This window comes from Staurois parvus, unplaced genomic scaffold, assembly GCF_062004578.1.
Source record: "Staurois parvus isolate SC_StPar_1 unplaced genomic scaffold, SC_StPar_1.0 ptg000628l, whole genome shotgun sequence".
Lineage (NCBI taxonomy): Eukaryota > Metazoa > Chordata > Amphibia > Anura > Ranidae > Staurois > Staurois parvus.
The window spans coordinates 1,118,724-1,132,720 of record NW_028318424.1 but is presented as its reverse complement, the minus strand read 5'-3'; the positions used below and the strand labels follow the sequence as shown (position 1 = coordinate 1,132,720).

Genomic DNA, 13,997 nt, shown 5'->3' with positions numbered 1-13,997 from the left:
TTCAATTTTTTTCCCTCACTTTTAACTTGTGTTTCACGGGTTTGTATTGAGATGAAGAAAAAAAAAACACAGCATTTCCTAGACTTTGAAAGAGAAAGAAAAATATGAAAAGCCGAGCTATGAATATGGCTCTCTCATAATGAGCGAACAAAGGCCTAATGAAATTTTCACCGCAACCTGCTGTTCATTTTAATGGCCTCTCCAAGACAATGGAACAATAGGCAGAGGAGAGGAGAGTCTTGCATTGGACAGATTTTTTCTCTTCTTCTCACTCCCTCTTATTTTTCAAAGAGTCGCGCTGCTTTTGTTTGCGCATTTTCATAAAGGCGAGATAATGCGCCAGCTCGAGATTCATTTTAATGTCTCATGGCGACCTTTGCTAATGGGGTCTCCTGAACAGACGTAATCTCAGGCTCAAATCGGAGGCTTTACATGTCGCTTTTGTTGTCCATCTTTCTCGAACAGGATCGACCTCGCCGCTTGCACCGTCCTCCGGTGTGTACACGCACGTGTTGGGGCCCGCAACGCATCAGTGTTACATTTAGAGGCATAGGCAGCTAAAGTCAAAAATACTGATGATGGGATAATTAGACATTTGCTTGCAAAGAGAACACTATTCAGACTTTTTTTAAAGTGGGAAAGACTTTACCTGAAAACGAAATGAAAAAACTGTCTTGATTACGATACTGTAATTATCTCCACAAATTACGAACTGTATCTAAACATAAAACTTTAAAGAATGCCGCAATCCAGTCTATTATTGTATTATTTGTGGAGTTCCCAAGCCCCGGATTGCCTATGTCTCTAAAAATTAAAAAGGGGGACAATTTCACAATTTAAAGTGCATCTATAGTCCGTATTTGTTCGTTTTGGATAGAGCAGCAGATGCAGTAAAACCTGACAAGAGTTATAAAATTGGGTAATTAGATAGGTGACGCTGGAACCCGTGGGTTGTCCTATAGTTATAGCTATCCAATGAGTGCCTGGTTTCCTGGCTGGAAGCTTCTGCATATCAGAGTTTCCTTGGTTTGCAGTGCAAATGAATGGAACCAAGATTGAAGCTCCACACCACAAAATATTAGGTTACATACAATTACCTCCAATGTAAGATCAAGTAGAAGACCAAATAAAGAAGCCAATGTATTTCAGGGCCCAAACCAAAACAGGGCTTAAAGCAATATTAAACCAAAACAAAAAATGTAATACATTGCAGCTTACCAATCCTTAGATGTAGTGGCTGCATTTGTTTTCTGGTTTTAGATTCATTTTATTTTTGCCTGTGATCCAGCCAGTAAAACTTACTGTCTTAAGCTGGCCACAGATGAGTCAAAATTCGGCTAGTTTTAGTGATAGACTCCTCTCGAACAGGACTGCTGGAAAATTTGTGTTCGATCAGTAGAGAAGATACCTTTATCCACCTGGAAGCCAGCCGACTGACTCAACCAAGTCCAGCTTTAGAGTAGCTCTTCTATCTATAGAAGAGCAATGGAGCCACTGTTGGACAGCAGCAGTCTGAAATGGGTAGTGCTAGATGAGCTTTACATAAGTGATTAAGGCAGGCCCTTAGATGATGCAACGTTTATTTGAAAATTGCTGGATTCTCCTATCAACACAGACAGTGTTGATAAGGGATTGCCTCCCGCAGCACTATTGTGTTCTGCCAGTGGGAAGCCTTTCAGGCAGAACACAATGATCATTGCTAGTGACCACAGGTGCTGGCAGTAATCGCATGCAAAAAAATCTGATAGGCTGGTTGTACTGAAGTCGATCGATAGATGGACTTTAGTACAACCAGCCTGCCCAGAGATGGATTGAATCTTGTCCGGATCCTATCTTATTCATTTACTTAAAAACTTTTTCCAAAAAGGATAAGGGCTGGTTCACAACTAATTGCGTGCTTTCCTGTGCAGTGCAGTTTTGACAGCCAATCCATTTGAATGGGCTGCAAAAATAACTGGAATGCGAAAAAAAATAGTGCAAGCATTACATGCTGTATATGAAAGATGCATTTGGGGTGCCACTAAAAATTCATGACTCTAGGTAGGGCATGGAACGAGCCATTTCTGCACCACGTTTTGAACACGTGTCAGTGGTAAATGGTTTGTCTCAACCCTCTAACTTCCAATTCTGCTACACAGCTTGGTCTGCTAGAGAAAGTTGAAAAATTACAACAGGATTGACAGGTAAAAAGGGGGGTAGGAGCCACTCAGAAAAACAAAAGACTGCTTTGTTAATGTTAGTGACAGACTGCATCATACATATGTCATTTTTTTTTTTAGAACAAATTTAATGATAAGAAACCATGTATAAGGACTGAATAGAGGGCACATGGTTAACTGTACTGTGACCAGTATAGTGCCCAGGGCTCAGCAGTTGGTTTGGCAGATTCCTACCAAAACCACCTGATGAAGGAAGCAATTGTGGACCCTCAAAGCACTTTGGTTTCCTTATTTAACCTGATCTTCCATTGGAATATATTTGTATATCGACTTTTCATTTGTGGTGTGGCATTTCAATCTTAGATCCAAAGGCTTTTATTGCTGTCTGCGTCCCTTTCCAGATAGGTCCATCATTTGATATTCTAGAGACACAACAGAAAGCAAATCTTTCTATAGTGAGAGCAAATCCCCTCTTAGACAGCTGTCATTACAACAGGGGTCCCCAATGGAAGATTTCACCTCACTTCCTGTTCCAGTGACAACATTTCTAGATTTCCAGTCACATTCAGTCCCAGTGATGATGGTCACCAAGACAAAAAGTTTGCATTGTGTGTGGTCTTTTTAGGATAGAAGACAGCTGCAGGGCAGAGAAGGATTGTGGAAAAGACAAGTAGAATTTACAGCACCCACTGTATGAACAGGTTACAGATGAAGAATAAAGAATACCTTATGGATTTAGCTCTCAATGTTTACAGTACACAAAAGACAAAGAAAAGATAAAATAAACATCTTGATCTTCAAAACAATTGTGTGTGGAAAACAGGATGACTTCCATCGATGGCGGTCTCGGCTGCCCTCACCGCTAACAAGTGATGTCCTACAGCAAATCTGTCCATGCGCACCACAGACCGGCCGCGTCTGCTCCCTACGCAAACAGAAACCTAATCCCCCGTCTTCTCTGCTTTTTGTTATGGAGGACAATGCAGCGGGCTGCAAACAACGCAAAGTGCCAAACTATTGCAACAGTGAGCTTTGTGTCATAACGAAAGTACACAAAGTCATTGTAAACACTTCAATACGACCTCTGCCTCCCCACACAAAAGCTTCATGAGCCTGTCACAAGAAGGATTAAAACACAGCTATGGCAGGAATTTCCAACCCACTGTGGCCTGTCAATCAGCTGCAACAGGAAACGGGAAGATTTCCACGACAAGTCTTTGCTATCTGCAAATCTCAACTATAAATCACTGCGTCTACATCTCTCCTCTGTATTCATGAATATATCACTGGAGGTTTATTTTTCAAATACAAACGGTGAAAAATACCTGATTGTGACTGAATGTCAGCCTCTTGCAGTCCCTGTACAGCAGAGCTCAGACTTAGGGGAGGGGGAAGGAGCCAATAAGTCCTGTTGCAGACTTGGTGCGAAGGAATATGCTGACAGGAAGAGAGAGCAGAGTGATAAAGATAAGCTCTTCAGTATTCTGCTTCTTTTATCACTGTTCAGTCACAGGTTGGAGGTGGGACAAGATCTCTAAGTGAAAGTAGAACTGCAACATAGAAAAAGCAGGTCTGCAGACCCTGCCTATGCTGTGTGACAAAGCTGTAAACAAGACTGAATGACAAGAAATGAAACCCTTTGGCAGGTAAAGGAACCCCCATATAAGGATTTCATTGTTTATTCAGCTGTTTGCAGGGAGTTAATTTTTAAAGAAAAACTGATAGGAATATAGAAATCATCACTAATGCCATCTTTAACTTTTCTTCACTACTTAGCAGTCTCTAACCCTAATCAAAGAAGAAACTAGTGAAGTTTGGGACATATGATATGTACAAACCCATTTCAGGTCAGGGACTCATCAAGCAATAAAGCAAGAACATGACACCCCTAAAGTCTGGAACTTTGAAAACAAATCAGTCCCTGTATATTTATCCTCACCGGTTCATACTCGGGAAGGGGGATTATTATCAAACATTTTGTCCATAGCACAGTCAAGTGCTGAAGGCCAACCAGCACATACTAGGAATAAACTGGATTGAAAATGCAGCTTTCCCTTCTCCACAATTCACCAGTGATCTTCCATGCTAAGCATCTGCTATACAGCCCCCCCCCCACCCCCTACAAGTCATAATGTAAAGTTTAAATAAGGAAAAACCTCAGCAAGTACGAAGCCAGCATGCTGCAAGCGTGGCCACAACAGGTCACATTCACATCTGAGCGTGTGTTATAGAGCATGTTGTAATGCAAATCTTCATGGAAAGACATGCATTGGTGTGCATGTTTTTTTTTTTTATTGCAGTGCAACCATCCAATTCTTCAGGGTCCCCAACACAGGTCCAGCATCTGACCCTTTTCTTTTCACCACCACACTGGTGTAGATGAGTGTATGTTTTGTGCTGTATTAGGGTTCCATGCTGTTTTCAGGTCCATTAGAAATGCATGGGTAAACACAGAAAAAGTCATGCATGCACAATAAGTCTCAGCGAATGAAAGAAAACTATCAGGTGCGATCTGCCATGTGAGCTATAGGAGTGAATGTGGTGCAGTTCACAAACCAGTCAATACCTTTTTAATAATTAGCAGAAAAGATGCAATTTTATTCACAAAAACATTTATTCTGAAGCACCATCAAAGTTCCATCCCTGAGGATGTATTCTGAAACATTAACAAAGTTCTGCCCCGAGAATTTATTATGAAACACCAAAAAAAGCTCTGACCCTGAGGATTTATTCTGAAATCATCAACAAAGCTCCACCCCTGATAATTTATTATGAACCAAAGCTCCGCCCCTTAGAGCCCTCTGCCAACACAAGTGTGGATTCTACACATCTATGTAGAACCGCATTTATAGCTGTGTACACCATAGAAAATTAGCTGCATCTATTCCGTCCATGATCTCATACATTTCATGAAACATCGCAAAAAGTAAAATAGTCTGAAGAAAAACAGAAGTGAAAAAAAAATATAAGGGTTGGCCTCCTTCTGAAAATATTATTTACCTGGCTTGCACTGGATCCACTACTTTGACCTGAAAAATGAATGCAGCCACTAAAATGATAGTGATCTGCAAATTTGTAATAGGTGACTCAAAAAGTAATAAATCCAGGGGATCAGTACAACAGCAAGGAAACCAGAATTTTCTCTAGAAGAGGTCAGCCAATATAGCTCACTCAATAACATGAAGGTGGATGATGGCATCACCATCAGCCATACAGCTTCTACGGTGCATCACAAATGGCCAATGACCAATCAGGTCTGCAGAATCAGGAACTCAAAACCGTGATAGTCGTTTCGCACTACAGCTGCTTGGACTACTCAGGCCTTCGGAAGGTGGTTCTGATTCAGGGGTCATTTCAGTGTGTATGATAGTCCTGGAACCAGCACAACTTCCAAGAGTCCAGAAATGGCAGCCTCTTGCTGTGGGAGATAACAGGTTCTCTTTAAAGGAATGAATCACCTTTGGAACATGTTACATGTTCCACGCATTTTTAAGGTGGAACATGTAACATGTTCCCATAGCTGCAACCGCTCCCCCCCCCCCCCCCGACAGATAGTATGGGGAAACTTCTCCCTATACTATCTTTCAGATTTGAAAACAGCGTGGCCGTGCAGGGCTCTGCCTACACAGTCACGTCAATCATTCACAGTGTTCTGTGAATGAGTGCCTACAAGTCCCGGAAGCTTTAGCGGCTGTGGGCATGTAGTTGTCCATGAACTACCACGGTGCTGTCGAGCGCCGTGGTAGTTAATTGATGCTTCCAGTCAGTATGTCTGCTTGCTCATACATCCTGTACAGCAAGCAGATATTCTTACAGGTCTGCAGGAGACCTGCATGGCATCAGTGATTTACTGATCGCTGGTGCAGTGCTTTACAGGCTCCTCTGGACAAAAAGAATAATAAATGCACATTTTTTTACCAGCACAAAAAATTAGCATTTATTATTTTTGTCCAAAAGGTGAACTTATCCTTTAACCATAATATTTGGTTACTACCCAGTAAACAAATCTACTGATGGCATAGAATACAATCTGCCTGAATATAATATCACATTCAATGATAGGCACAGCGTATAACAAGTCTGCAGTAGACCTCACACTTCGGTCTTACCTTCTGGCTCGCTTTTAATCAGCTCCTCCATCTTCCTCTGTTTCAGCGTGTCCACCACGTCTGCTAAGCTACCTTTGCGCCTCTCAGGTGTTCCCAGGGAATTATTTGTCGCAGACTCGCCACTTTGCCTTCCACCTTCATCGGCCTTCATGGGTGAGGTAGCTGAGATGTGTGGGGCAAACGAAGAGACAACCTTATTGCCATCAATATCCTGCGGAATAAAAGTAGAGACAGACATTAGTCAGAGACAAGCAATATCTCTGCAAAGTGTTTCTGTATGTCACGCTATGAGTATATTATAAAAAACACAGGCTGTTTGCATGTGTCAGATTCTTATATATAAACTTATTAATGCCACTTATGAACCTATTGAAACCCCAAAAAAATGAAAACTTAAAAGCTCATCTACACTAAGAAACCGCCATATCTAGAAGTACTTTTTTCCCCAATTATAGTTCCAGCAATAGAGAAGAAAGCAGGGGAGTAGTGCAATGGTTTAGGCCAGTGTTTCTCAACTCCAGTCCTCATGGACCCCCAACAGGTCATGTTTTCAGGATTTCCATTATTTTGCACAGGTGATTTGATCAGTTTCACTGCCTTAGTAATTACCACAGCTGTTTCATCTGAGGGAAATCCTGAAAACATGACCTGTTGGGGGTCCATGAGGACTGGAGTTGAGAAAGACTGGTTTAGGCTGACATCTTATGGATCCCGCTACTCAGTCCAACATTTACCCTACGGGAAGAAAGCAACAGGTTCTCTGATGGCGGCCCTGTATGTTTTTTCACTTTATTCCCTTGCCATTGCATTCAACTGGCAGGAACAACGAGAGATAGCCCTGCACAAGCTCCAAATCATAGTAAAGTAAGGGCTCTTTTGCACTGGGCCTAAAAAACACATATTTTACAGGAGGTTAATTTTTTTTTCTTGGCCTGTAAACAAAGCTCTAAGTTAGTTTATGCATCCATGCACACATATGTGTTTACAGGTGTATTAGAAGAGAAACAGGCAAGAACAAAAAAAAAAAAAAAACACAGTCAACGTGTTCAAGAGAAGGCTTTTGGGCAGAAAAAGAACTTGACGAGCCTACATGCATCTAGACGCTAGGCGCATTTAGCACTCGAGCATCCATTCCAATGGCCAAAATAAATTAATATTCTGGTCAATGGAACCCATAAATGCTCAAGTGCTTGACACACCAAAACACATGTGCAAAACATGACTCTAGGGTCGTTGGTTCGAATCCCAGCCACAGCACCTCCTGCCTGGAGTTTGCATGTTCTCCCTGTGCCTGCGTGGGTTTCCTCCGGGTACTCCGGTTTCCTCCCACACTCCAAAGACATGCTGGTAGGTTAATTGGTTCTTGTCTAAATTGGCCCTAGTATGTGTATGAATGTAAGTTAGGGACCTTAGATTGTACTCCCCTTGAGGGTTAGGGACTGATGTGAATGTACAATATATATGTAAAGCACTGTGCAAATTGACGGCGCTATATAAGTACCTGTAATAAATAAATAAATACATTTTCTCCCGCATTGTTCAGGGGAGCTGAGCAAAAGCTCAGTGTGCACGAGGCCTTATAGTGTGACAGTACCGCAGAATATAAGCGCTATATACATGTATCATTATAATAGTGTATGATTGTGGTGGGGACATGTAAGCTCTTCTGGTGCAGAGATGGATGTGAATGGCTCAGTGCTCTCTGTACAACACTACAGAACACCAATCCAGAACACCAAATACTAACCAAACCGTTCGCTTAATTCCTTTCAAAACCTCCTGCTCTCTAGTTCCCTTGTCACCTCCTCCCATGCTCGTCTCCAGGACTTATTCCGAGCCTCTCCCTTCCCATGGAATTCCCTACCCCAAGCTGTCCGACTATCTCCTACTCTGTCCACTTTTACGCAATCCCTGACAACTTTTCTCTTCAGGGAAGCCTATCTTGCCTCCGCCTAACAATTGTAATCTTATTTTCTCCATCAGCTCTTCCCCCACAGTTATTTCCTTTTGGATCACTTGAGCCTCCCTTTTAGATTGTAAACTCTAATGAGCAGGGCCTTCTGATTCCTTCTGTATGAAATGGTATTGTAACTGTACTGTCTGCCCTCAGGTTATAAAGTGCTGTGCAAACTATTGGCGCTATATAAATCCTGTATAATAATAATAATAGCAATAAAATGGATAACAACAGATCAGAGCTGTAAAACTGTATAGTAAAAGTTTGAGACTGTGGTGCGGACATTAGAGCGTAAGCTTCTCTGGTGCAGAGACTGAAGTGAATGGCTTAGTGTTCTCTATAAAGCCAGAGCTATATAAGGGAATAAAACCAGGAAATCTATGGGCTGCTGAAGAGATTAAGCAGAATTATGGAGATACTCTGGACACACGTCTTTGTTTCAGATCATTCTGCAGTGATCACCCAAGGCCTCTTACATCTGTTGGATGTGCTGGGTGTAATTTTGGGACGAATATGGTGGACAGATTCCAGATTCTGCTCCCTTCACTTCCCCAGTCCTGGCTGCTCATCTCCGAAATCTAACTGAAATAGATGATGAGGAATCAGCCAGCTGACGGTTCGCCATGTGTCCCCTCTATTGGGCTTGCAGTAAATGGCAGTGTTGTGATTGTGCCATTTATCCATGTCTAATGAAAAGTGACAGTGCTGGCGGGGAGGAGGGGAGAGCCAAGCGTGGGGCTGACAGCTCCCGGATTCAGGTACAAATCACCCACTTCAGTGAGATCTGTGAACGAGTGACAAGCGACACGGACTCTTGCACGTGGAGTGTAGCACATCATTTCATTTACTGCACTTACACTACAGCAAGCAAACTGTCCCAGATATCCAGCCAGCGAGAGCCACTGCTGGAAACTTGGGAGGAATCAGAGCTTGAAAAACTCCTTTCACCATGATACAAAGCTCCTCTTCAGTTGGATGTGGACAATTTAAATTCAGGTGACAAAGCCTGCCGATTTCCTCAAATACTTATTCTGGCATTCACCTTCTGCAGATGCTGCTCCTGCTAGTGAAAATCTCACAGCTGCCATCATCCCATTTTTTATACAGCCCTGTATCCAATCCTTTAAAAATATAATTATTGTGTTCTCTGGTTCTAGCCCTGCCCTCTCGGAGTCCACTGGAGCCTGCCAATACATTCCTGAACAAGAGAGAGAAGGATGCATATCTACCCAGAAGCTTGCTGAATGTGGCTGAAAGGAAGGATATATATTTGAGATTACACAAAATCTTTGAATTTCCCACACAGCATATTCATCTTCTGTACTAATTAAGTGTATAGAAACAATAATGATAGTGTGCGACTGTGGTGAGGACTTTAGAGTGGAAGCGAGACTGACGTTACATGACAATTCACATTTAATTAAAATTAATATCTCCCTTTAATAACAGACTGATACCTTCTATATGTCTCTCGTTCCTGCTAAAAGGATTAGCTGGGTCTTTAAAAACATGGCCTCTAGTATTTGTAAAAGTAAAAGTTCCACCTTAAGATCTCAATTTGTAAGTGGGGATTCACCTCCCATCTCCATCACCTAATTTGTTAAATGTAAATCAGGAATTAGCAGGCAGGTATCACTCTCCTGCGGCACACGAGCGCCATCCTCGGCAATCCACTCATTAAACTGGGTAGGATCAAACAGAGAATGATAATTAAAAAGCTCCCATTGAGCTCTTCAACTACTCCGACCCACATAGAGACAAGACGAGGCAGGGGACCAACTTATAAGAGTCACACTTCGTCTTTCCTAATTAATTTCATAGCTTTCCTCCTCACCGTTCACTATGGGGTCCAGTGTGAAACGGCAGTGCTGCTCCAGCTGTAGTAAAAGATCAATAAATGTGCAATGACAGTTCACTGCAATTCCAAACCTGAAATAACACTAGATTCAGAAAAGAAGAACAGAATATTCAATGTATCAGCTTGTAGAGACAATTTCTCGCAAACCTCTTCCCACTTTCTCTGAATTATCCACACAGCTTAAAGGTATGATTAAATAAAAACACTTCAAATGAAGCAGGTTTTCACCATATGTATATCATTGGGGTGAGTTCCCTTCATTTTCTGTCCTACAGACATACCAAGAAGTGAAAAGAAATCTATGTTAGGGAAAATAACTTTTTAGCAGTCACTGGACAGGGTGTCCCCGTTATTATAGTTTACTTTTATTCTTGTGAAAATGTAATATATGTTGGATTTCCCATTACCTTCATTACCGAGGACAGAGTCACAAGACAAACAGAGAGTACATTTCCCAAGTGGGGGCACAGACTTCAGTAAAAACCTGACATCTATTCAGAATGCAGACGGTGTGCATTCAGTGTCATGAAGATGCTCCTGCATTGCTGTCAAATTCTGACATGCGGCTGTGCCTACATCCACCTCTATAGGCTGCCTACATACAAATCTGGGCGGATGGAGGTGCAATAACAAAAGCTGCCTGTAGGCAGGACAGGTGCCACCCCCGTCTGAAGGAACCCTAAAGAAAAAGTAAGTCTGCTTATACATTGACTTCCCTGGTTCCTCCTATCCCCCTCATCAACATGCTACTGAAATTATTACAAAAAAAGAAAAAGAAAATCCCCATTACATCCTTATTTTATAACTGGTGATGTCATCACTTGGTATTTGTGCTACTCAATGCAGTGCAGGCAGATCATGGCTAGTGGGAGGAGCTGTCAAGGTGCTGTACAGTTTCCTAAAAGCATTACAGCACTCTTCCTTAGTATTCCTCCTGATGCAAGCAATGGGCTGGCTCTTGGGAATAGTTATGTAAACATTAAAATTGCTTGATAAGGGGATGCCAGTCTGGAGGAGTGGGACTTTCTAGACACCACCCTACGTAATGCCCACATGTGATGCTGAACCTCCATGATGTGAATGTACAATGTATATGTAAAATTGCTGCGTAAATTGACAGTCGTATATAAGCACCTGTAATAAATCCAAATCGATAAAAGGGATGGGACAGAGACAGGCTGGGGAGGAAAGTGCTAGATGATGCTGGATGTCCTCTGGCCAAAAAACAAGACTTGCTATAAACAATTGCAACACAGGAGAGAAGTCTGTGCAACTGTACAAGACTGAAAGGAAGGCTGGAGTTCTGCTTTCAGATTAATTTACAGGAATCACCGGAAGCCCTTGGGTTTAATGCACTTGGAGCTTCAGCTTTGTGACAGGCAATGTGCAATGCTTTTTACTGTTACTGTAGTAGTCTACATTCTGGTACGGCACACAATCCCACTTAGCGTTTTCTTTCAGCAAGTGCAATCAATCCTCAATTTCTACAGAAAAGATCAGGTAAAAATCTTCAATAAAAATGGTAGACTCCTTGCAATATGTACAGCTGTTCTAAAAAGCTATTTTGCTTTTCTTTTATCAACAAGCAAAAAAAATAAAAACTAGCCAGTAGAGTACTATAGACATGATAAAAATGCCACTGTAGAGAGTTTACGTATAAATTCAGGATATTCTGCCAGACCAAATATGTCCAACAAAAATGTACCTGAGCTGTCAGTCTTCACCTCTAGGGTCACCGTCTTGCCAAGATCCCCCTCCAATTGACAAGAAGTACAGACGTCCCCATGTAAGGACAGGGACAGCGGAAGAGAATCAAACGGCGGTCAAATTAATCATTTATTGTATCTTGTCAACTGTCTGTCGGAATCAGTTTTATCTGAAAGGACGAGCGTCGCTGATCATTCGGCCCTAGCGAACGCCCCGAGCGCGTGTAATCACCCACATACATATTAATTAACTGGCAGGGGAAAAAAGGGAGATAGGGAAAAAAAAAAAAGGAGGAAGAGAATAGCAGGAAGGAGATAGAGAGTCTTAAATACCACGGCCGCTCTAGGCTGCAATTTCGGCAGATGAAGAGGTCAGGAGTGTTTAGCAGTGCGCTGCCACGTTAATTTAGTATGACAAGATAAAACAGTAATCTCTGCTCCAAGACGCTGTAAGCCGCCTTCTACCCAGGGACATTCTCCACTCGATCTGCGCTGTATATCACTTTATACAACCGCCGTGACAAAGCCCCTGAGTTCTCTTATGTAAATCTCTCCTCTCCCCGCGCCAGCCAGGCAAGCGCATGCGGTCCGACCGTAAGCTACTGGAATATTAGCATCTTACAACACGCCGCCGGGACCAGTTGGCCCTCCCTGAGCGGAGGATGTTTAGTATTCGGATAATCCATTGATCTGCGCTCCTCGATCGGCTTGGAATTTTCAATCCGCCCTTGCTGACAGGGCTGGGAAATAAACGGATGTTTCCTGAGATTTGGAGCTCGGGGGTTTCTGATCATTTTCAAAAGGCTTTACGGGCTGCGTTCGAAGATTACGTTTAACCTCTTCAGTGCATGGAGCGTTTTGGAGTCGCACGATAATGGGAGTCGGGGGCTGCTGCCCAGACTCTTCAGCCAGCAGCAGATTAACTCATTAGTCAGGCCGGCTATAAGTAGGCAAATTTCACAAGATGGGAGTTTTATGAATACTTTTTTTTTTTTAGAGAGAAGGTATCACGAACAATGACGGAGATTTGAGTTGGCCGGAACAATGGTGGAGAATGGGCGTGACAGATTCAAGCCCTGTCAAGGCTTAAGTTGCATCTTGAGCCAAAACTTTTTTTTGGTTTAGATTTGGATATAGTAGAGAATGTACCAGTCAGAGGGTTTTCCTTTTGTCATCTTTGTCCCTTTAGGGAAATTTCCCCTTATTTCTTGTTCTGAGGGAAGACGAGAAGAGGAATGTTCACACCAGAACGCAGCGCAGGAAAGGTCAGTTCTGTGCGCATCTTCATGTTTCCAGATCGCAGAGTGAATGATCTGCATGTGGGTGCCAATGTATTGGTAATGGCACCACAATTGCAGTGCATTTGCAGGCACCCAAATCGTTTGGTACCACAGTAACATGCCATTTGGTGCAGTGTGTTTGGAAAAGCAGTGCATGTATTCAAATGAACAGGCTGTCACAACATCTGTAGAAACAGTTTAACACGAAGTTTGTAATTTAAAAAATCCTATTAAACCCAATGTAAAGAAGTACATGAACTTACTTTTCCTATGCACGTGCCACTGAGCACCACTGTATTCACAAGTTGCCGCCTCTCGACTTCTGCATGGACACAGACCCATCTAGGAGTATCGACTCAGTCACTGTAGGATACAGTAGTACTACTCTGTAAAGGGGCTGTAGTAGCAGTGATCTCAGTCTCCTGCAACATGTCCCCAGTCCCTGACAGTATCCTGCAACATATTCTTAGTCTCTAACTGTCGTCTACAGATCTATATTAGAACCAGTATTAAACTCTCCTCATGGAGTAACAATGTGACGGCTGCTGAGCTCCATTGCTGCTCAGCAACTGTCATAATGTTTCTCCATGAGGAGAGTTTAATACTGGTTCTAATATAGATCTGTGAGCTCCCTGTTTTTCTAAAGGGAGTGCTGTTACCCTGAAAAGCTACCTGCTGGTAGCTCTTTAGGGGGGATTCAAACCAGGAGGTGGAGCACCTACTGATCATGTGATCAATTCAATTGGTTCCCAAGAGGGACATATGATTGGGAGTCCATACCGCTGGCTTCCAATCACAAACCATGACAGAGAGCTATCGGTCAGAGTTCAGGAAGAGCGCAAAAAGGGCACTTTCCACAAAGAACCTCAGACCGCCATTGATGCATATATACGGTGGCTTGGCGTTAAGGTCCACTTATCCTTCTACT

At 42.6% G+C, this 13,997-nt stretch overlaps 1 protein-coding gene across 3 annotated transcripts in view; it reads right to left on the bottom strand.

The window, feature by feature from the left end:
* The window catches only part of SOX5 (SRY-box transcription factor 5), a 288,812-nt gene that overhangs the window by 219,423 nt on the left and 55,392 nt on the right, over positions 1-13,997 (bottom strand). For all 3 annotated transcript variants that reach the window (XM_089693351.1, XM_089693352.1, XM_089693350.1), the window contains one exon: positions 6,269-6,479. In XM_089693351.1, the coding sequence (XP_089549477.1) occupies positions 6,269-6,479 (211 nt within the window). The remainder of the gene's footprint in view (positions 1-6,268; positions 6,480-13,997) is intronic.